This window comes from Diceros bicornis, chromosome 15 (genome assembly GCF_020826845.1).
Source record: "Diceros bicornis minor isolate mBicDic1 chromosome 15, mDicBic1.mat.cur, whole genome shotgun sequence".
NCBI classification, from domain to species: domain Eukaryota; kingdom Metazoa; phylum Chordata; class Mammalia; order Perissodactyla; family Rhinocerotidae; genus Diceros; species Diceros bicornis.
The window spans coordinates 63,568,049-63,593,286 of NC_080754.1; the positions used below are offsets into that span (position 1 = coordinate 63,568,049).

General features: G+C 41.8%; 1 protein-coding gene across 1 annotated transcript in view; it reads right to left on the reverse strand.

Annotated features, from left to right (window-relative positions):
- VEPH1 (ventricular zone expressed PH domain containing 1) overlaps positions 1–25,238 on the reverse strand; it is a 202,995-nt gene that overhangs the window by 92,546 nt on the left and 85,211 nt on the right. The window contains exon 7 of the mRNA XM_058556450.1: positions 13,412–13,632. Coding sequence (XP_058412433.1) covers positions 13,412–13,632 — 221 coding nt within the window. The remainder of the gene's footprint in view (positions 1–13,411; positions 13,633–25,238) is intronic.

Genomic DNA, 25,238 nt, shown 5'->3' on the forward strand with positions numbered 1-25,238 from the left:
ACAGGCTTCCTATGGTTTTACATACATAATATTCATTTATTATCCATACCACGCTTGACTGAAATATGCAGGAGTAGCTTTCAAGAATCAGTACAAGGGAATAAAGGTTAATCTTGGACATGTTTCCCTTTCTGACATGTATATGACACTGGCTGCCCACAAACAAGTGGGAGGCTTTGACATCTTCTAGCCAGAAGATTCCAAAAGCTGAACTTTTACTCCTATGACAAATGAAACCAAGATAGTGCTATCACTGGATGGTATTTTATAACCATGATGATTACCAAAGTTACTTTTAAAAGATCCAGTGAATCCTCTCAAGATGAGAAATTTGGGGGATATTTATTTTCTATCCATGTCAGTTCATGTATAGTCACCAAACTATTTTTCTGGTTCCTTGGGCCCTAATCACATTTCAAAAATGAAAGATATCTTTATCTTTGAACTTTATTTCAGAAATTTCTATAGCTGGGATTATTAAAACAAAAATTTGTAAAGCACAAAGTATACCCCAATATGCATATATCAGACGCTGAGCATTACACAAATTTTTGAATTTCAACACATATGAGTTGTTAGACAAACAATTTCTCACAAATTTACTGGTTTTTTCTTTCTATATAAAGCTCTGGGTTATAACAACAGTTAAAAATAATAAAATTTTATCCCCTAAACTTTGAATTTCATATGATTATCGTAAATCTCAATAGATAACTTTACTGGATCAGTTTCTTATTTTTTTAAATAAAATTTTCTTACTTATGGAGATCTTTCTGTTATTTATTGTATTCTTTATATCAACTTCCCCATCAATAAAATAGGGATAACAACTGTACTTAACTCATAGGGTTGTTGGGAAAATGAAAAGACAGAATCAGTGTGAAGCACTGTTCCTAGCACACAACAGGAAGTCAATAGACATTTGATTTTATTATGATTATTATTAATTGTTTTTATTATTTATTGTTATTATTGTTTATTATTATTAATTCTTATTATTATTTTATTTTTTTATTATTGATAACTTTATCTGCCCTGTCTATGCCTTGTGTTAATATATAGAGAAGACGTCAGTGGCCTAGACATAGGCAGATCACTAATACCTATCCCCAAGGGAACTGATGTCTCCTGGAGATGCCATGGCATCAGACTTCAGGAGAGGATGGTTCTCAGCTCCCCTTCCCTGCTCCTGTCTCCAGTCACCAGGTGTTGTTATTAAGCACCTTGGCATGAACGAGGGGACTTTGGCCATAAGGGAAGTTATGGGTTATCCCTGGACAACCACTGATCCCAAGAGGGCAGGTCAGGTGCCTCTGGGGTAGAGTTGCCAGGTAAACTACAGGACAGCTAGCCAAATTTGAATTTCAGGTACACTACAAATAAATTCTTTAGTACAAGTATGTCTCTAGTGGGACATGCTAAAAATGTATTATACTATACTAAAATAATTATACTAAAACATTATTTGTTCTTTATCTGAAATTTAACTGCATGTCCTGTACTTCTATTATTAAATCTGGCAACTCTACTCCAGGGTAAACCCCGGGTGCTCAGGGATAGGGGCCTGTACTGCTCATCTTTGTTCCCCTGTGTCTGGTACAGTGCTTGGCACCCACAGGTACCTGAAGTGTTTGTGGAATAAATGAACTGAGACCATCTTGGTTTCTGAAGTCAGCCTGCTGCCCGCCCCTCACCCCCCAAAAACCTCCAGAGGTCTACCAGATGCCCACGAGGCCCTGGCTGCTTCTCCTGGCCCATGAGGAGTTGGGGGTGGGGCGGTGTCATTTGGTAAATATCAAATGTGGAGAGAAGCAAGGAGCAAGACTGGGAGTAAAAGAGGGATTTGCAAAGGGCCAAATAAGAAAAGTGAAGAAGCAACAATAAAATGTCTGGCCCAGAAAAGTGATCTCTAGATACGAGGCTGATGAGTGTTGCTGATGAATAGAATTCTCACTACAAAGACTGTCTCTTAAACACAATCTTCCTTGTTTTTATGATTTGGAGATTTGTATAACACAGAGTCAGGGGACAGGGGTGGTATTGAAGAGTCACCAAAGCAGCTGAAGCTGCAAGATTGACCAAAGGGACTCTCTGTCACTGGCCATCAGTCCACCCGGGCTTGTCATGGAGCTCTGGGGGGGGGGGTCAGGATAAATTTAGGCTGGAAGGTCAGGAAATGATAGGCAGAAGTTTGAGTTTATAATAAACAGTCATGCTCCTTCTCTTCTCCTCTTGGTATAAAAAGATAGGAGAGAATTTATTCAAAAACAGAGACCTTTTCCAACAATAAATGCTGCATTCCTTCTAGAGCAAGGAAATGCTCACAACTGTGCAAGTCCTGGTGGAGCCATGGGTCCTGTGTGCGCCTGCTTATTGGGGGGTGAGGTGCCGGCTGTGGGTGGGGATCACGCAGGGGGCTTCTTATTTCTTTTTCATTTGTCACTTTTAACTCCAGAGGTAATTTTACAGAAATCTTTGTCAGAGTTCTACAATCCCCTAAATATTAACTTGGCTTTAACTCAACATGCCACGTTACAAGAGTCTCAGGTGATTTCCAGTCTGAACAATTTCTGTCTCTGTTGCCAAAGTAAAGTTTTTAAAAGCACCCCTAGGGATGCCCTGGGGGAGGCCTAATTACCTCCCTCTTGTGTGAGCAGGACTCCCCTCAGACATAAAGGGGCCCTCGGGCAGCTCATTGCTCTCACTAAGCTAGAAATAAGACTTGAGAGCTGGCAGAGGTGGAGAGATCAGCAGCTCTCTTCCTGGGTCCTTAAATCAAAGAAAAATAATATGAATTAACTTTTGATGAGCTTGGCTTCTGATCCCATGTGCAGGTATGTACTCGTGCAGAGCTTGTTAGAGGAGAAGCAGGAGACCATAGGGGTCAAATCCACAAGGAGTCCTAAATTCTCAGGGTGTCCTGTTCCTTACTCTTCAGTAGTTTCTTGGGTCATCAGTCATCATAAGAACAACAGAGATGATCTCCCAGCTCCACAGTGCTGTCATCTGTTTGGGGACTGCTGTGAGCAGTGCTGCTGGAACAGCTATACCCACACACGAAGGGAACCGTCAATGCTAAGTCTGGGTTCTAGGTACTCTCTTCTGCTTCTTACTTGCTCCATGGGCAAGAGAAGAGACCAGCAGACGCCCAGTTATATGAGCAACAAGATGTAGAACTTTGCTGCAATGAAATGACTCCATGGTTTATTTAATTCACACAAGATTTTTTTTTAGGGGCTTCAAAAGGAGATGGTTGTGAGGAAAGGGACTAAACATGGCCTTCCAGGGAACATGGCCGTACACGGAAAGACCCAGGTCATCAGTCCAATCTCCTGTTTACCAGTGATGTGGCAAATTTCTTTATTTGCCAGATTTTTGTCATCTAAGCCTCATTTTTGTCATCTAAAAACGAGATTAATGATACTGCATCACCAGATTACTGACAGCGTTACATAAGATGATGGACTTGACAGTGTAGCCCACCCAGAACGAGAATAAAAAAGTCAAATGATAAAACCCAGGTGGCCGCCTGCTGTGGACATTTGACACTGGAAGAAGGCAGCTTGTACGCGTGGTGCCAAACCTGGAAGATGAGGTTCTCCTGCTCAAAGCCAGGGAGAACTACACAATCCCTCCCACCACTGCGGCACCCTAAAGAGTGTGCACTACAGGAGAGTGGCCCTCCCTACTGTGTGACCTTACAAGCACTGGGAGATAGAAATGGTTGATTTAAAAAAATCTCTGTACTTCAAGTATGAATTCTGAGCAATTGCAGACACAGAGAGAGAATTCTCTGCCATTAGAATAAAAGTTTAAAAGCCCTGATATGAGGAAGTGAGCACTCTCATGCAGATGCTCAGTCTTTTAATGGGACATGGAAAAAGGATCAGCAAAAAAGCACAAAGCCCCTGCCGTTGCTACTCAACGTGGAGTCACTGGACAGCAGCATCAGCATCACTGGGGGGTTGTTGGAGCTGCAGAATCCCAGGCTCCGCCCCAGACCTACCAAATGACAATGTGCACTTTAACACAATCCCCAGGTGCCCCAGTGGCACATTCAAGTTTATGAAGCACTGGCCCAGACAATGAAAGAACAGAATCTGAAGCAGGCCAGGCAGAGGCATTCTCCCTGATCAAGCAAGGCTGCTTAGGGTTTTACCAATTCTAAAGCGAGGTGAGACTTAAAACGATCCATGCACTACTTGGAGTTAGTATGTGTAAACTGTATGCAGTTCCCTTCCATTCTATAGCTTTGTCATCCTCAAGCCTTTTCCGAGGTAAAGGTACTTGTTGAGTTTTTGCCACTGATAGATACTGGTTCAGATGGACCCCAAATCCTTAGTCAAGATTCCCAAGACTAGAATGGGCAGAAGGGGAGAGCAGCAGCCTTAAGAGAAGGCTGCCAGATCCTAACGAATTGTCATCTGGATGTGGCACAAGTTACAAAAGTGCTTTGTAAACTATAAAGGAGTATAAAATGCAAAGTACTAATGTCATCAGAGCACTTTGGATCAGGGGTGAGAACTATCAAGACAACATGCTCCTCTTTTTCTAGGCTAACTTTATTTTCTGGGAACCTGAGCAGGTAACAGGGTCTGGCAGTGAGGATGAAGATGAGGCTATCCGCCATGAAAATGCAACCACTGGGCCTGGAGAGGAAAAAGTTACAACGTCGTCACTCTCCAGCATTTGACACTGGAAGGGCAGGAAAATGGTTAAGTTTTCCTTTTTGATACATCCTCTCATAGTCTCCACCCCAATATGACATCTTATCTCATTTTTAAACTTTTTTTCTTTTTTAATTTTTTTTGTGAGGAAGACTAGCCCTGAGCTAACATGGATTGCCAATCTTCCTCCTCCTTTTTTTTTTTCCCCTTTTTCTCCCCAAAGCCCAGGAGATAGTTGTATGTCATAGTTGCACATCCTTCTAGTTGCTGTATGTGGGACGCCGCCACAGCATGGCTGGAGAAGTGGTGCGTTGGTGTGTGCCCAGGATCCAAACCCAGGCCACCAGCAGCGGAGCACGCGCACTTAACTGCTAAGCCACGGGGCTGGCGCTTACCTCATTTTTAATAGGTAAAAACATAGCTACCCAGAAATGGAGGGGTATAGTTGGTCAGAACACACCAATGACTGAGCTGGGGATAGAACTCGACACAAAATTCTGCAATTCCATTCCTAGTCCACCTGGAATTCAGCCTTTCCCTATAGTAAAGTCTAGCTAACCACCTTCAGCTTGCCAACTAATAAAAAGTCCACCTTTTGCCTGATGGTAAATATGAATACCGTGAAGAACTCTTTTTCCCCAGCTAAGCCATCCCACAGAAGCTGTATCTTGATCATGGTTGAAGTGTCGTGTGTTCATTGCCTCTTAGTTATTCAGTCTCTTTCTTTAGGTCCCAAAGGAAAGTTTGGGAGCAAAATGTTAGTTACTAAAGAGAGTTCTGAGATTTGTCTGGGTTCAGCTGCATTGAAGATCTAAGGCAATGATTCTCAAACTACCTGTGGTAAAGAACCAGTTTTTTGGTTTTTTAATTTTCTTATGTCACAGACCAGTATTTTTATAAAATATAATAAATATAAATTACCATACAAATAATATGAATAAAACAAAGACATACAGGGTATAAGCCCGCTGGTCATGCACTTGGACGTTGCAGCAATGTCAAATTGCTGTAAAAGTTCTCAACTCCTATTTTCAATCTCCATAATAACCTTGTCACAGGCTGGTAAGACACAGTTTGCAGATGGGGGCTGGTTCATGAGCTACACTTTGAGTAACTCTGGTCTAACAGACATGCTAAATGAAATCACCTACTATAATGCCCACCTGGAACAGAGTACTAATGCTAACAGGTAACATGTACCGAGAGCTTTCTACGCGGGAGGCACTCATAGTCCACTGCATGTATTGCTTCTTACGTAATCCGGTGCAGAAGGCCCTATGACCATCTCCATTTATAGATGGAGTGGCTGAGGCGCGGAGATGCTGAGTAACTTACTGTAGGTCAACTAGCAACCCCAGCCTTAAACACAAGTGTCTGCCTCCAGAGCTCACCTACCCCATACCCCTCCCCCACTGCCACTCAGAGGTGTTTGGTTCAGGTTGCATCTGAAACTACCCCAGGAAAAAGCAATGCATATTATGGGATTGGTAACAGTGCAGTAACCAACAAATATTACTGTATACTAATATCTCTGAGTAACATCCTGTGGGAATAGACACCAGCACTGAGTTGACATACAATCATTGAGCAACACTTTGCAGTGATCTGAAAAAAAATTTTGGCATCCACTTCAACAAAAACTGAAAAGGTGTTCAAAACTCAGGGAATGTCATGCAAATAGCAACTTCAGAGTTCAATTATGATGGATACCAGAAAGGAACAGGGAGCTTCTGGGGAACCAGAAGAGCAAATAGCCAGGCCATCAGGGTCAAGTAGAACTGTTTTGGCCTCAGCTATCACCCTTCCCACAGGGACTGTAGAGGGTCTGCCCCTCTCACCTCTTCTCCCACAGCACAGTTGTCCTTGCCTCCAGGCTACAGCTCTGTTGTTCCCTGTCTTGTTTGAAATTGAAGCCAAGCCATAGAAGCTTGACACAAAGCTATTTTCCTTTTCGGTGTGTCCTGTGTTTTGAAGACTGCTGCGTTACAGGAGAGGGGCCTGGTCCCCCGGTGAAGCTGTAAGTGCATTGCTCACTCTCCTTGGCAGGGCTGCCCTGCCCCCGCCCCCCTTTGTCCATACTCGCAGAGCCAGCTGCTCTGGGGCCTCTCACTCCTGGACCTACTTCAGGGTCTCCAAAGCTGATAATGATGCCTCCCACCTCCATCTCTTGCTGATAAATGAATTCCTGACATACCTTCACAGACCTTCACGTCGCCATAAAGCTGCTTTAAGGATGGACAAATGGTGGAGTAAATGAACAACAGATGGAAGATAAATGGTACCACATGTCAGACTTAACCTCTTCAGTAAAAAGAGGGGCAAAAACCTGAAGCGCTTCCTTCCTTTCCTACGTATGGAGAAGTAACAACAGCCACAGCTACTGCCACAAAAGTCTGTTAACGATGTTCTTTTATACAAGGGACCAGCGTAGACCTCTCTAGATTGAAAAGACATGCTTGTTTCTTATTAAAACTCTGGTTACCTTGGTGGGTTGAAATTGCACTCAGCTTTTCCTAAGCAGGGGGCAATGCTGACCGGAACATCACATGTTTTTAATTATGGTCTTGAACCTCCTCATGTGCATTCCCTGAGCCAACAGTCGCTCTCAAAGAATCAATTTCTTTTTGTATAAACATGTCTTGCCTAAAAAACGTGGGAGTTCTTGTAAGCACTTTTAAGACTCTACTTCCCTTCCATAGAGCATAGGCTCTGAATATTAGCTTTCTCAAGACTGGGGGAGACGAGAAGGGCACACAGAAAGATACCTAACTCTTCAGGCAGGCCTATGGGTCCGGGGGAGTGGAGAGGCAGTGTGAGCCGTGGTGGCTCAGAAGAGAGAAGGTCACCACAGGCAGGGGTGGGTGGGGAAGACCTCATGGAGAAGTGGTACCAAACAGGAGTCTTGGAGAAGAGCAGCCTTTGATGGGAAGAGAGGTAATAATCTAGAAGGTAATGATAAAGGTTAGTGGAGTACCACTTTTGGGAGGAATAGGCAAAAATTACCCACGACCTTCCTTTAAAATTCCTTTGAATTATCCATGAAGTACCGTGAACACTGTAAATCGCGTCCACACTAAGATTTGAGATTCATTGGACTAGACTTAAGGAAGAAATGAAAGGAAACTCGATGAGCCAATGTCCGGGCATTTGTGCTGTTGCCCCTCCAAGAACTACCATGGACCTCGAGGGGAGTTGGGATTGGGTACAGAATTTTACTTTGTTCTTGCCTGTCTGCAAAATTTACTCCATTATGCTTTAGTATGGAGCCCCTGTAAGCCTAACATATACTAGAAGACTTGGTTCTTGTGAGGATTAAACAATAGAACAGTAAAAGCTCCTAGCACAGAATCTGACGTGGTAGGAGCTAGTTAAAAGCTTGATCAGACCTACAGACACAGCCTTTGCAAAGTTGTGGAGGAGGACTTGGCTTCCTGCTCTCTGCAATTTCTGTTGTAGACTCTGCAAAGAGCCATCACTCTCAAGCTCCTGGGCAATGCCTTCAGGGACTATGTATTACACCAGAGGCAGGTTCTGATGTGACTCCCAGGATGTCAAGATGGGAACTCTGGAAGGACAGTTTGCAAATGGTCTCATGGTGTGAAACGGTCTTTGCAGACCATGTTGCTCAGCTGCACATTAGGGCCACACATTGAATCACATCCGTGGCTCTCCCTTGTAATCCATTTCTTTGATGTTCATTGCATGCAATTTAGGATAAACCAAAACTCTGGGGCCACCCCAAGGAGGGCAGATATCCTGGGGTCATTCTCCTCTGAATATAATCTCTTTATTCTATTTTCCCTTCATTCTCCCCCACACGATGTTGTTTTATTTCCTTCCCTCCATTGTGTCATCTCTTTCTGTGTATACCAAATCAGATTTACACCTACTCAATTGGTTTTGACTATAATTTACCTTTCATTCTCTTTTTTTTTTTCAGGCCTGATTTTCAAAAACAAAGAATAAACACAAAGTCTCACCACCACTACCACCATCACCACCAAAACAACAGAAGAGCATACCACCCATTTAACCAAGCTAGTGGTTTGGGAAAGCTTTAATCACAAGCTGTGTGTTAACACTTTTCTTAAAAGCAACTTTTTCCCCCATGACTTTGATGGCTTTGGCTAAGGTTCAAAAGCTGGATCTGAGGGAACTGTACCCGCCCATGTGCCCCCCACAGACTTCTTCTAAGACTACCTGTGACAAATTGTCCCCAATTCTGACAGTGCCTGATGAGAGCAGCCTCCCTGGCACCATGTTCATTTGGCAAAGGCGTCTTCCAGTCGAATGATCGCCGACTGCTCAGCCAGCACAGTCCCCAGGAGTGACCCCTCCTTCCCCAGCTTCCCCTGTGTCCTGGCAGGCCAACGGTTCAAAGGTCAGCAGCTGCTCAGAAGGATCCTTAGGGCTCACACTGTTTGGAAAGGTATAGACGGTCTCCCCAATCTTGACACCTCGTTTTTCAATCCACGTGTGCTGTTATCCCCTTTTGGGTCTCCAGAATTAATTTCAAAATCTAAATGCTTTGCTTGGCTGTCCTGTTATTCAGCCTCTGTGGGTTTATTATTTGGATATGAACATCCTCTCTAAAACACAGGAGCAAGAAAAGTGCAGGTGTGCTTACTCGGCGCACCTAAAAGAGCTCACTCAATTAATTCAGAGTCATTTGGTGCAAGGAAGGCTCTCATCCGCTTCAGTTTTTCATTCCCTCCAGGATGCTAATTGTTTTTCTTTTGATAATCTTGTAGTTTTGGCCTGAAGTCTAAAATCTGGCCTGCTGGGCTATGTGTCAGATTTGTAAATTAGATGACATCTGTTTTGAATTTTATCATCTTCAATTTTCTTTCAAGCTCTCTTCACTTCCTCATCTCCCCTTTAATTGTAAGGATCAGACTTTGCTGGATGCTTTAGACAGGAGTATAGACCTTTCTGCTTTGGGAGGCACAGATTAAGATTACTGAGGCTAAACGGTCACAATGAAGGCTATTCAGGGAAAAGACGTTGGGAGAGAAGCCTTAGCAGCCACCCCAGAGAGGATGAGCAGCTAATAGAAAACACTGGCTATCAAACACCAGCATTTTGAAGTTCCCACCGAATAATTACAATCGATTAGAAGGAGACTGACAGTGAGGGTTGAAGTATTTGGGATTGAGAGAGGTCAAGGTGGTGGCGATGGTGGTGATAGTGGTATGTGAGGTGAGTGGTGAACTTTTCATCACTTCACATTTAATTTTTCTCTTTGTTTTTTTTCTCAGAAAAATAATAAAAGGAGGAGAAACTTAAATGTGTTCTCAGACATACAGACTCATATTTTGATAGTGATACCTTATTTTTTTCTCCTCTACATATCTCTTAAATTCTTCTTTTCATAGGAAAGTTGTTTATTGCTAATTGGGTTGGGCCTGGATCAGTTTTTCTGTTAGAATGCCTAATGCAAACCCCTCGTATCACATGTGTTTTCTTTATAGAAACGTATTTTGCACATATAACCTCATAGATGCCAATCGGCCTCTTGTAACTTTGCATTGGTAGAGCCATAGCAGAGAATGGATGGATCGCTGGCCAGAAGATGTGCCTAAGCTTTCACATCTGATGCACACGTCAGTCATCCCTGGAAGAAGAAATAAGCAGGCTGGCTGTGTGCAGAACACAAAATGATTCCCCCAACCCCAGCTGTAGAGCTCTAAACCAAATTTCTGAGACGATATCATGAAAACTGGCCACCAGTGACTTTGTGCTTGCATACAAATGACAAATCATCCCTTCTTGGATGCTGCCGTTTAGGCTGTTGCTAGGCAGGTCACGGGTCTGTGAAAATGCTGTTTTTGAATGGAGTATGTATATAGCAGTGGTTCTGAACTGGGGCGATTTTTGTCTCTGAGGGGACATTTAGCAATGTCTGGAGACATTTTTGGTTGTCACAACTGAGGGGGAGGGCTGCTACTAGCATCTAGTGGGTAGAGGCCAGGAATGCTGGTAAATATTCTATAATGCAGAGGACAGCCCCACAACTAAGCATTATGTAGCTCAAATTTCGATAGCACCAAAATTAGAAACCCAGGTTTATAGGCATTTATACACTGAACTGGGCAGCAACTGCAATCAGTCTTCCTTGAATGAACAGCTACTGTTGACTTTGATGAGCATATTGACCTGATAATATTCTCTGTGTATAGTGGGTAAGAGACCCTCCAGATGGGCCTCCCTCCTGCTGCCTCTTTTCCTGATCACTAGCATCATTTTCCATGTGTATGCAGTCACTCAAGCTAGATATCTCTGGGTTTTCATCCACTCTCCTCCCTTCTCCTCATCCCACCTTCCATTGGTGATCAATTCCTCACAATTCTGCATCCTCTCACTATAATCATCTGTCCTGACTTCCTAGGTTTCCACCACTGACTTAGTCCAGGCCTCCCTCACAAGTGAAGGAGACTGTTGTTAAGGTCTCAGCCATAGCATCCTGGCCACTCTCTCTCTTGCCATCGTGCTGCTCCAGCCAAATCCATTAAGTGCTCCACAACATTAGCCACTTCCTCATTCTCCTACTCCTTTGGTGAAGAAATACTTATGAGTGCCTACTTTCCGCTAATTACTGTGCTAGGACCTGTGATCATTCCCTGGATTAAAATCTTTCCAAGCCTCCATATTGCTTATAGGACAAACTCCTCACTTCCTGACTTAGCATGTAAAGCCTCTGATAATCTGCCTCTGACCTAACTTTTCAGCTTACTCTCCCACCCTTCCCTGGCGTACTTGCTCCAGCCACAACAAACCAATCGCTTTTCCTCAGTTTGAGTCACACACTCTTAAGCCCTCCTATTACACGTGCTATTCTCTGTATTTGGAGTGTCCTTTCTACCCTTATCTGAGGAACTCTCATTCATTCTGTGCAACTTAATCTAGTACCTAGAGAAATGCTTGGCATGGGGAGGCTACTCAGTAACTATGGAATGATCTTAAATTTCACCTTCTCTGTGAAACATTCTTTAATTTTCTTTAATAATTCTTTAATGATCAGAACATCTCTCGTGCTCCATAGCCCGTTGTATGCACTTCTCCCAAAACCCCGTCACATCCCTGACTGTGACCCCCTTGAGGGCAGGGATGGTGTCTTATGTCTCTTGGGACCTCCAGGCTCTGTGCCATGCTGGACATAAAGTAGACCCTTGTGGAAATGACTAAATGCTCACTATTTTATCAAGATGGCTTCTCATGTTTTTGGGATCATTATTTCACGGAAATGGTAGGCATCATTTGTTGTGTCCAAAGCTCACAACATTTGATGCTAGTCTCAGATGGGCCCTGTTCCTTCTCTTGAACTGAATTCCTTCCAAAGCATGGGATCTGAAATGCGGAGATGGGAGTCTGAGGCCATCCTCTATCACCTGGTCACTGTGTAAACTTGGGAAGACATTTAACCCGCCTCTGAGCCTCTGTTTCTTCTTCTGTAAAATAGGCATACTGGTATCTGCCCTTGTTAGCTTGTAGGGTGGTCATAAGGATCAAATGAGATAACATCTTTGAAAGTACTTTGTAATTTCTAAAGGTTATAAAGCTTTATGTCTCCGTTACTCAAAACATGGCAAAACAAAGAGCTAAACAAATATAACAAAATAACTTTTCCCTCAATCTTACATGGTCTTTATTTTTTTTTCCACAAACTTCCTGAAAGTGTCAGTTTTGTGCATTGTATCCACTCTCTTCCTTCAATGCCAGGCACCGCAGTTTCTGCCCAGCCATACCACTGGCCGCTCATTTACCACAATCGTCAATAATTTCCTCATGGCCAACCCCCAAGGACACTTTTCTGTCCTCCCCTCACTGGACCTGACTCCAGTCTGCCTCTTCCTGAAATATGCTCTGCACAGGGGCCAGAGTGAGCTTCCTGAAACACGGATTCTGATCATATCCTGCCATGTACAAAACTCCACAATGACTCTTCATAGGCCACAGAGTAAAATTCAAACTCCTTAGGAAGGTATGTCAGGCCTACCATCATCTGATAGGATCATCTGGTCCTTGCCTGCCACTTCATTGGCGTTACCTAATGTTGCCTTCCTTGTAACACACACCCTAGCCATACAAAACGACTTCTGTTTCTAGAAAGTGCTGTGGTCTTTCATATGTTGCCCAAAAGACAACCTGAGGCAATATGGTCATCTTTTAAGCCTTGGTTCAAAATATCACCTCTTCTGAGAAACTTTCCCTGATCTCAGCTTCCCATTCCTCTGCATTCCATGCAAAAGTAGATACCCCCATCTCTGTGTTCCCTCCACTCTTGACCTCATCGTGATTAGCATAACCTTTCCACTCTTCTCTAATTACCTACTTAAATATTCATCTCCTCTACTAGACAGTGAGCTCTTTGGGTATGAGGAACATGTTTTATCTCTCTATATATCTCTAGCTTCTGGCAGAGTTCCTGGTACAGAGTAAGCAATTGCTAAATGCTTGCTGACTAAATAAATGAGTGATATAAACATTATTATTCGTACTACATTCTTATCCTTTTACCACATTTTGTGCACTTTTTAGAAATTTTTTTGTTACGTTCTGGGTTTCACAGATTTAGAAAAAATTCTTGCAAATGCCATAATTTATTCAGAAGATACTGTGTGTTGAGATAGGGGGGTTGGCTTTCTTTTGGAAGTTTCACACCTGCAAAAGAAAGCGTTGCTGTCTGTGCTATACCTGCATGGATTCATGACAGACCCCTGAGGTCCACAGGAATTGCTGCTCACCTGCCACTTCTGGCCTTAGCAGTCTCCAGCTGTCGAGTAAGGAGCTTGGCAATGGCGGTGAAGCTGTTGCTCATGCGAAAGATGTCTCTGCTCTGAGGGCCCAGGATGGAGGAGAAAGCATCAGTGATGCTCTTAATCTCCAGCAGGAGAATATGATGAAACGAATGCTCCATGCTGGTCAGCTGACTCACCAGGAATGGCAGACAGCTCCTGGCTCTCTCCTGCCAAGAAGAACAAAGAACAGGGTACAACTGTTGGTGGGAACGTAAATTGGTGCAGCCGCAATGGAAAACAGTGTATAGATTCCTCAAGAAGGGAACAATAGAACTTCCATATGATCCATCAATCCCACTGCTGGGTATACATCCAAAGGAAATGAAATCATTATCTTGAAGAGATATCTGCACTCCCATGTTCGCTGCAGCATTATTCACAATAGCCAAGACATGGAAACCACCTCAATGTCCATTGATGGATGAGTGGATAAAGCAAATGTGGTATATATATGCACAATGGAATATTATTCAACCACAATCATGTCATAAAAAAGAACAAAATCTTGCCTTTGCTACAACGTGGATGAACCTGGAGGGCATTATGCTAAGTAAAATAAGCCAGACAGAGAAAGACAAATACCATATGGTGTCGCCTATATGTAGAATCTAAAACAAAGAAACAAATAAAGCTGGACTCATAGAAACAGGGGCTGGGTAGGGGGAGAAACAGGGAGAGGTTGGTACAAACTTTCAGCTATAAGATGAAGAAGGTCTGAGGATCTAATGTGTAGCATGGTGACTATAGTTGGTAACATGTACTGCATAATTGACATTTGCCAAGAAAGCAGAACTTAAATGTTCTCACTAAAAAAAAAAAGGTAAATATGTGAGGAGATAGATGTGTTAATTAACTTGATGGGGGAATCCTCTCACAATGTACACATATATCAAATCATCACGTTGTACACTTTAAATATCTTACAGTTTTACTTGTCAATTACACCTCAGTAAAGCTAGAAAAAAAAGAACAATGAAGAACAAAGGTCTTTATTTTAAAAGAAAATCAGAGTCTTATGACCAGCAGATGACAATTCAATGGGGAGTTTAGAGAGCTAGCTGAAGCTAAATAATGTTTCATTCATAGTGCCTGTGAAACGGTTTCTTTGAGGTTTCAATTTTTTCCCTGATTTCCAGGACAAACTTTATTTATTTATTTATTTATTTATTTATTTGTGAGGAAGATTTGCCCTGAGCTAACATCTGTGCCAATCTTCCTCTACTTTGTTTGTGGGACGCTTGCCACAGCATGGCTGATAAGTGGTGTGTATGTCCATGCCTGGGATCTGAACCTGTGAACCCTGGGCCTCTGAAGTAGAGCACACAAACTTAACCACTATGCCACCAGGCCTGTCCCCAGGACAAACTTTTTTTAAATAAAACTTTTTTTCTGTTAGTCTTTTCCTAAAAATATGTAAATAGTCTCATTTGCCTATCTTGCCCAAACCTCTCAACCACTATTAATGACCTGACCCCACACATCCACTCTTCTCAACTTTGTGTCCTCCTTGGGCCAGTCTCCACACCTGTGACTCAATAACTCCACCTACATGGGGGCAGTGTAGTCAATGGCACCCTCAATCCATCCATCTGTCAGATGACACCATGTATCACACCGGTGTGCAAGGCTTACCTCCTCTCCACAGGGCATTCTCACTCATCTATTCACTGTAAGCATCTTTCATCATGTTACAGACTTGATGTGCCCGGTTGAGTGAGTAGATTGTGTTATCTAGCTTTAATCAAGTTAGCTCTCACAAGTGACTTAGCTTCCTTCAAGGAAATGGAAAATGAAGGACTATATGAATAATGCAGGCATGAGTGAATAACAAGAAAATGGCTTAGCGGACATGTCTCCTATCCTATTAAAACTCTTCATCAGCCATATTATGAAGTAACATGATTTAATCCAACATGACTAGAAGTTAGCCAAAAAAATTCAAAATTATCAAGGAGGTTTTTTAAAACGTAGATTTGTACCCAATATAAATAATGATATGCCATTATAAATAAATAAAGATAATTTAAAATATGACATTTCATCTTTAACTCAACTTTTAAAATCTTATTTTTTTAAGTATTTAAAAATTGTTCATAGAGTTAGTGTAGTATAACATGTATAATTATAAATAAATGTATACTGGAAGTTGATGCTCAAAATCCTTTTAACTGATAGCTGTACAGGCTAAATTACTTTTCTAGCTAGGAATTCCCTTTTACCTTTTGTTCTAGAATTTGAAGTCTTAATTTCTTTCAAGATATAGCTCCTGTCCTGTATCCTCCATGAAGTTATTCCCAGTGACCTCTTCCATCTGAAATTTCACCATATTATAGACTCATTTTAAAAGTCATATTAGTACTTCATTGAATTTGATTCTTTGTTTACTCATGCTTTTATTCCGTCACCAAATAGATATTGCCCAGCTATAGTATGCCTGTGCTAGATGCTAGTCAACAAAGGTGACTGAGAGGTAGTCTCTGCCTAAGGGACATGCAGTCCTCCCTTTCATTTATAGTTCCTTGATGGTTACATGTACCAGTTAAGTCTCCTAAAGGGGCTACTTCTCATACGTCTGTCATCCGCCTGGCACAGAATTGAGCCTGTAGAGTCTACACCCTGTGTGCATGTCTCGATTCACTGATTTAAGCAAACCTTATATGCCAAAATATGACCTTACATATAAAGTATGTAGTTGCAAAGGAATTCTGTGCTTTACAAGAAATATTTATTACTGAACAGATTTAAGTGGTGAAGTTCCATAGTCTTAATACTTAACTTGATTTTCAAAGATTCCGTGTACAATTGCACCGGAACACATCTCTTGGGGAAGTGGGGTACCTCTGCCAATCCATTCCTTAATCATTGTTTGTTAGGACTCACTAGGGCACAGTGCTCTGTCGGGGTGTGTGAGACACGCTTCTGTGAACTGGCAGCTAAGTGAAGAGATATTGATTCATTAAAGGATAACAACATTAGATGAACGAAAAATAAAGAGCACTGGAACACATTTCTGACAGCCCATTTCATATTTCGGCTCAACCAATTGCCAGGTTGCAGAAGGACACTTAAATGCTCTTGAGCCTAAAATTTTTTAGCAACATAGATGTTTTCATTCATGCAAGGGCTCCATATGTGAATTCACGATATGCAATGCACCACAGGGGCATTTTCCATTCCTCATTTAAAGGCAAAAGCTGGATGTGGGGGTTCCTACCATGTGTCAGGCACTGTTTTAGAAGGTTGGAACACAGCACTGAAGAAAAAGGATAAAAATCCCTGCCATGATAATGAGGCAGACAGACAATAAACAAAATACATATGTAAAATAGATAGTGTGTTGGATGGAGAGATGTGCCTCAAAGAAACATGAAGCAGGATGCGGAATATCAGGGAGTCCACGCTCAAGCGTGCAGTCAGGTCAGAACAACAAAGTTCTAGAATCTAAAAACAGTCTCAGTAACCATAGAAAACAGTTACAGTGAAATTTGTGTTGCCTGATACAGAGAGGTCAGGAGATACAAGAACTGGGACACAGGAGGTGTGGCACTTTCAAGTCACTTCCTCAACTTCAGATTCCGATGCTTCTTCAGCAACTTTTTTAAGCCATGCCACAAATATTTCATTTGCTTATGTCAGAAGGGTCCCTATTGTTTCATTAAGAATTCTTCTCACTGTAAGAATTAGCAAGCCCTTTCTTTAAAGCACTTGTCTTCCTCAAGATGAAGGTGACTGAGTGGGTAGTCGCTAAAATCAAGATAATTCTGGGTGACCCTCAGGCAGCCAAACTGAGCTGAAGGGAAAATTAATCACAGTGCGGGAACAAGAAAATCTATAACTGCTCTGGAACTCACACATGATAGCAAGCCAACCACACACGGTTTGTTCTGACACCTTGGAGCACGTCCATGTACCTCACAGGGGTACCAGATGTGACTTTGGATTAGAAAGTGTGATGTTGGGTAAGAAGAGGTGAGGAGATTCTGAGTTCCCTCTCTGCTCCATGATATTCTGTCTCTGGGGGCCAGTGACTGCGTTTTTCTGCTTTCAGTTATCCCACTATGGGGACAGGGGCAGCAGCACCTGTCTGCTTTCATTGCAGGCCTAACCTCATCTCTCCTGACATAAATTGATCATTTCTTAGTAAAATAACAATAGCTGACCCACAGAGAGCACTCAACCTAAGTGCCAAGTCTATTCTACATGCTTTTTATGTGTTTATTCATGTAATCCTCCCAATAACACTATGAGCTATGTACTGTGATCACTGCCATTTCACAAAGAAGAAACTGAGGCATAGAGAGAAGACCCACTTGCTCAAGGTTGCGTTGCCTTCTGCCTCTAAAGCTGTGTCCTCACTGGCTATACCCCAGCCCCCCATCAAAGGTCCCCCACCCACCCATGCACATATTTTTCCACTCCTTTTTCCTTCCTTCCTTCCTTCCTCCCTCCCTCCCTCCCTCCCTCCCTTCCTTCCTTCCTTCTGAGGAAGATTATCCCTGAGCTAACATCCGACGCCGATCCTCCTCTACTTTATATGGGACGCCACCACAGCATGGCTTGACAAGCGGTGCATCCGTGCGCCCCCGAGATCCGAACCTGCGATCCCTGGGCCGCCAAAGTGGAGCATGCGCACTTAACAGCTATGCCACCAGGCCGGCCCCTGCACTCCTTTTTTCTGTATCTTGTTTATCATCAGTTATGTGGTCCTTTTCATTTAATTATTTTTGATTTCATAATATAAACATCATAAATACTCTGTAAATACAAAATAGACCACGGGGCTGGCCAGGTGGCGTAGTGTAGCGGAACAGAACAAGTTCGTCTGTTCCGCTTTGGTGGCCTGGGGTTGGCTGGTTCAGATCCCGGGCACAGACCTACTAACCGCCCATCAGGCCATGCTGACGGGGCATCCCACACGGAAGAGCTACAACTCTACATCTATGACACACAACTATGCACTGGGGCTTTGGGGAGAAAAAAGAAAAAGAAGAAGATTGGCAACAGATGTTTGTGCAGGGCCAATCTTCCTCAAAAAATCCCAAAAAACAAAAAACAAAATAGACCACCAGGTCTCAAACTTTGGTCTCAGGACCCCTTTCCTCTCTTAAAACTTATAGAAGACCCCAAAGAGTTTTTGATTATCTGAGTTGTATCTATTGATATTTACTATAGATTAAGTTAAAACTGAGAAATTAAAAAAATCTCTAGACATGTTTAGTTGTCACAGCTGGGGATGGGAGGAAGGGCGGGTAGTAGCTAGTGGGCAGAGGCCAGAGATGCTGCCCAACATCCCACAATGCACAAGAACAGCCCCCCACAACCAAGAATTATCTGGCTCAAAGTGTCAACAGTGCCAAGGCTGAGAAACCTCGAGTTAAGTGAAACTGGCTCTTGTTTGTTTCTTCCTGCGAGTGTGTGGTGGTGAAGAAGACAACTGTAAAGACACTTTGGTGCTGCTGTCTTGATTTGTGCTAAGCCCCTAGCAGTTTTACTCACCACTGCTTTTGTCCTTTCAGTGCAAATGCCAACACAGTGAAAAAGGTCAATGATGTATGAGCATTCTTGTGAAAACAGCTGTGACCTCACAGATCACCTGAAGGGGTCTCAGGGGGCCCTGGACCACACTGAGACTGGATGAACTAGAATCAAGGGTCAGCAAATTTTTCTGTAAAGGACAATAGGAAATATTTTTAGCTTTATGGGCCATATGGTCTCCGTTGTGGGAAAACAGCTCCAGACAATAGGTAAGTGAATGGGTGTGGCTGGATTGAACACACGAGCAGTAATTTGCTGACCCTGAACTAGACTATATGCCTGCAAAATTGCCTTGGCCGTACCACTTATTTTTATTAGTGTTATTCATTTTGTTTTAAAATACTGCTACTCCTATCTCATAAAGCTCCTCTGTTATTGTCAGGATAACAGAATGTAACTGAGAAAGTGGCCAAAAATGACAAGGTGGTGCTTGGCTATGATGATGATGGTTTCCCTTTATTAAGCATCTCTGTGTGCCAGGTACTTGGCATCTGCTTCCTCACTTAATCCTCACAGCAGCCTTGCAAAGTGGGTATCAGGATGAGGATACTGACGATAAGAGGGCCAATCACTTGACCAAGGTTACACATGTCATGGAGTCATTGTGGCAGAGCCAAGATTGATCAAGATCTGCCCAATTTCGGAGTTTGAATGTCCCGCTTTGCGGGGGCTGAGAAAGACTGTTTAGTGCAGCTTTGTATGCTGCAACCCTCCTCTCTCCTCCACCCACAGCAGACATCACTGATTATAGCGTTCTTCTCTACTGAACCCTCCTGAGACCCTTTCTCAACATTATCCTCCTTGTGAGTGTTTCTCAACCCTGGCTGCACATTAGAATGACCTGGGAAGTTTCTAGAACAATTCTAATACCCAGTAACAACCCTCCCCCCATTCCTATTTAATTTCATTGTAATGGGTGGGATCCAGGCATAGGAATTTTTTAAACCTCTCAGAGAATTCTAATGTGTAGCCAGGGCTGAGAGTCACTCCCCTTTTCTTCCTTGTACACTCCTATACATGTCTTTAAACCAATTCAAATGTCACCTCTTCTGTAAAAGCCTCCCTGACTCTCCCAGCCAAAGTTTGTTGTTCCACCTCAGTGCTCCTTGGACCTCTGGCCATATCTTCACAAGAGCCCTCACATCCTTGCCTGCAATTTATGTGTCAAGTTGTCTCCCTCTCCCCAGTGTGCCCCTCAAAAGCTGGACATGTCATGTTCATCTTTGTACCTCCAGTGCTTAATGTGTTCCTTGGCATAGAGTAATATTAATTAATTAATTAAACTACTTTCCTCTTTCCAGGATATGGTAATGCCTTTTTCTTTTTTTTTGCAGGGAAAGATTTGCCCTGAGCTAACATCTGTTGCCAATCTTCCTTTTTTTTTTTTTTTTTTTTCCCCTCCCCAAAGCCCCAGTACATAGTTGTATATTCTAGCTGTAAGCCCTTCTGGGTCTTCGATGTGAGCCACCGCCACAGCCTAGTTACCGACAGACGAGTGGTGTGGTTCCATGCCCGGGAACCAAACCTGGGCCACCGAAGTAAAGAGCTCTGAACTTAACCACTAGGCCATCAGGGCTGGCTCTAGAGTAATAGTTATTGTTGAAAATCACTACCAACACCCCACCACTCCTGGACACAACTCTGGCACCATGAGGTGGGGACACCTAATGCCTTTCAGTAAAATAGGACTTTTTATCTTCCTACCTCCTTTTGGGGAATGGTTGTACCTATAGATTTTTTTTGTATGGCAGGATTTATACTGAGAAAAACTTGGGATGATTTCTGGCTTGGTGTCTTTATTAGTGTATAACGTTGAACACCTTATTTAAGCACTTTGAGTCTCAGTTCCTTCATCCGTAAATTAGAGCCAGCCGTTCCGTGGCAGATAATTTTGATTGCCTATCAATACTCGAATCTCACTCTATCACCTTCTTTCTTATTGGTAGAACCTCCAATCTGCCATAAAGTGAAAGTGGTTGCCATTCAGTTCCTTAGCCTTCTTTGTAACTAGAGAATGGGTATACGAATTTATCCTGGGCATTTGGACCTGCGAGAAGGTTTTCTGGGGTGGAAGACTGATGAAAAACGTTTTCCTCCCAAATAAAAAGAGATATGCGGAAGGACACATGCCTTTTCTTCAACTAGACATTGCTGTATCTATGACATGTACTGCCTGGATCTGTGGCAGCCATTGCAAGCATGAGGGGGCATGCTTATGAGGCCAAGTCAATATACTGAGGACCATGGAGAGAGGATGGAAAGAACTTTGTCCTCAAAGACCCTTGATGACATTGTGGAACATTTGAATACACCTTAGGCCCACCATGTCTTCCAGACTTCCCGTTACATGAGATAATAAATATTCTTGTTATTGAAGCCAGCTTTAGTTGGGTATGCTATTACCAAACTCAGCTGACACAAATACTTTACGACATTACTCTGGGGAATAATGAAATAATACCTATAAAGGGCCTGGCATAGAGCAAATGATAAAAAAAAATGGTAGCAATCAATTGTCATCACAAGTATGATTTTTAATAAGATCTGATGATACCAGAAATATCAATGAACTAAAAAATAAGCCACTTGGTAAAGCCCTAGTGTTTTATTATAAATATTATTGCTTTCAATGCCAGGCATACTATTTGGCACATAGTAAACATTTAATTATTTTTTGACATTATTGTATATATGCTAGAAATGAAAGAATATATATAAATATAACTAAGTAATGAACCAGAACCTTAGCAGTCGCACTGAGGACGTCCATGTGTCCCTCCTCTGTGTTTCTCCCTTCCTCTCTCCGAATACCTTCTCTGCAGAGAAACCAACATCAGGTTTGGAAAGCTATTTTTAATCAGTGGGAATACTCTGGAACAGCCAACGTTCTACTTAACTGGTGATGTCCCAGTCTTTGTTCTATTATACTGGAAGGATTTTGGTACTCCTATTCTGCTGTCTATTTGGCGTTTAACCTTTAAAATACAATTTCAAATATTCTATTGACTGAGGAGGTTATAGTCACCCTTTCTAGAAAATTAACGATGACAGAGTGAGTCATTAGAGACCTGTGCCACTGCTTTGCTGCTGGATTCCACTGGTCTGTCTGAGCACTGTGTTCACTTTCTCCCTCTCAGCCCCTGCTCAGACCCATCCTGGAGATTTACAGCTCTTTCGGAGACACCTTCCAGTAACAGCCTAAACTCTTTCACTGCCTAAAATCTCCACTGGAAAAAGGGCTGATGAAGCGTTGGGCTTTCCTGGGGCTTTCTTTACTGCATGCAAAGTAGAATTGGCAAGTAAAAGACTAGCAGGGTGAATAAGAGTATTGGCTGTGGAAATTGTCAGTAAACGTGCAAGATTCTTTTTGGATAAATATTCACAGAGAAAATCCCAGCCTCAGAGAGCAGAAAGGCGGTGGCACTGCGTGAAGCCCTCCAGGCTGGGCCTCGTCATCTTGGCAGTGGGGGTGGTGGTGTGCTGTCGCAGATCGGACCTGGGAGCGCCTTCCTGAGTTTGAACCCTGGTGCTGCGATGGCCTGTCATGGACCTTGGGCAAGTTACTTAACTTTCCATGGCTCAATTTATAAAACGGGTTAATGGCAGTGCCTACCTCATAGCGTGGCTGTGAGGATTCAGTGAGTTAAAAACAACACATTTAGAACAATGCCTGGCACAAGGAAATGCTAGATAAGTGTTGGCTACTATTGCTTGAGTGTCAAAAATCCTACATGCAAACTCAGGCATACGTGAATTATCACAAAAACTAAGACAAGCTGTCTCAGAAGCAATATATCCCCTTAATTTTTCCCTGTTAACTTACCTTGTGAATTGATAAAGGTTTGGAAGTTCTAGAAATGTCCCAAACCCCAATACCAGCTCAGTATAAGTAAATATGGACCAGTGCTTTGGTAACCTGCAAAAGAGTTTACTTAGAAGTGAAATATGCTCAACATTTTACTGACAAAGCCTGTTTCCCGTTTTAAAAATATTTCACGATTAAGTCAAAACAGTACACAACTTAAGATTTTCTTAGTGACCTGAACCCACTTTTAGCTCATAATCTATAGACAGCTAGATCTTTTTCTCTTTGCAACTATTTCCCAGTCTTTTTCAATCTTTTTCTGTGTCTGAAGTAAAAATATTCTACTATTGTAACATTTTCAATCCAGCAAAAACTTGCTGTCATTGAAGGAGGCAAGGCAGTAATGGTCAAGCTATTCAGCAATCTATAAATTCCAAGATAATCAATTAATAAATTTCATTCTTTAAAAATTATGCTACCTAGACAAGGATATGCTCTTCTTAGCCTTAAAATATTAGCATAAAAATATAGACAAAATGCTTGCACAGTAAGTAGGCATCAAATGTTGTTAGTTTATCATGTTCAAAAGTTAAGATTCAATAATTTTTTTAACAGAACATTGAGAAGGCATGCTCCCTGAAGTCCTTTTTTGTAGAACAGTGTATAGAATAAATAAACAAAAACATTGTTAATGTCTCTTTTAGGCAGATAATCCTCCAATTTTGAGCTGATTTTTAAAATAGCATTCCAAAAAGTCACATTCCTCAATTCTTTCTTTTATCCTCTTACCATGCCTCAATTTTTCTGTCTATCAGCGTGGAGTAATTGAACATATTTTTCTTCCCATTGATAAACAAAAACTCTATTAGAATTTAAACACATTTACATATTCTAAATGGTCATTTAATCCAATGTAAATGGAATAAGTTCGCATACTTTCCTTATTATTTTTGATTCAGTTTGCATGATTTCAGGAACACAGTTTCTGTGGGCACATGGGAGAGTAATAAATCATGTCTAGTAAAACAATACTGTCTAGGCAAAACAATTTTTAAAAATAAGTCCCAGTAATAAAAGTCAAGAAACAGCTGATGAAAACAGATGTATCCTTTGTTTTGAATGAGCCTCAAATTTTGTAACATGGCAAAATTAAGGATCAATTGGACTCAGTTCAACTCTATCCATCTGGCACAAAATACTAAAGTAAACCCCCCCTTTATAAAAAAACACAGGTATAATTTTTGTATTTATAAAGCAATTATGGCTTTTATTTAAATACGGAACTTACTGTGTCTTCCTCACAAAAGATATTTGAAAGAAATTGACTTAGGATTTCAAATAGAAATCAGAGAATGTGCAAGGTAGCTTACCCTTTGCCTTACCATGTGATATAACAAAGTAACCGTATAAATTATGTTTTTAGTAGGACTGATTTTTTTAAAGGACAGAAAAGTGAACATGGTCTGCTGTCAAATAAATTTTTCCAATTTAAGATTATTTTTCCCAAAATAGCATTCAGTGCGGCCACATTTATATTTGAAAACCCAAATCTCTCTCCATTTGTGCTGAGAGTTTATTTTCCAGCATCTTTTCTTTGCATTGACCTCCAAATACTTACAGACGTTAAAGCTTGGAGAAGTCCATCTAATTGGAACTTTGAACATGGTGTTATTTTGTGGGCTGATAAAGGATTTAGAGGTTCTATAGTTCAGATTTACTCTCTAAAAACTGGGGGCTTGGGAACTTAGCCTCTTAAAGGTAAGTCTTTTGTGTGGGCTCAAGGGACCCAGAATGAATTACACTGAGCCAGAATTTCTTCTCCCACCACAACATGGTCCCCTCATGTAAATGACCTCTCATTGATTATCCTGAACAATGGTTCCACTATTTCTTTTGCTTCAATTAAGCAAACTTTTTGAAACACTGTTGGGGACTTGAGCATTGAAACATTTCTGGAGAACTGAGAGCAGCAGCCCATCTTTAATTACACAGTATCTGTTTGGCAAATGTGGTGTAATCACAGAATGACAGAAAAATGTAGTAACCACAGACCTTCTGGCCCAATCATGGAAACCATTTTGAAGAAACATACTTATTATGGGTCCAAAAAGAAAGACAAGAAATAGAAAAAAAAGAAAAAGAAAAAAAAAAGGAAGAAAGAGAAATTGTGTTTGAGCCTTTTGCCAGGAAAAAAAAAAGTGCTTTGTGCTCGTTAGAAAAGGAACGGTATGGTAAGATTTAACTCAGTTGAGCTAGAATTAGCTGCAATTGAACTTTCCATAATTGACTCATTATGTAATTAAATACAAGATGCCTATCTTTATTTGCACCTACTTATTTTCGTAAGAAATAGCCAGGATGTTTTATTTGTGGTAGCTGAGATGCAACTCCCAAAATATAGGTTAGACAGAAATATTTGGGTATTATTTCACT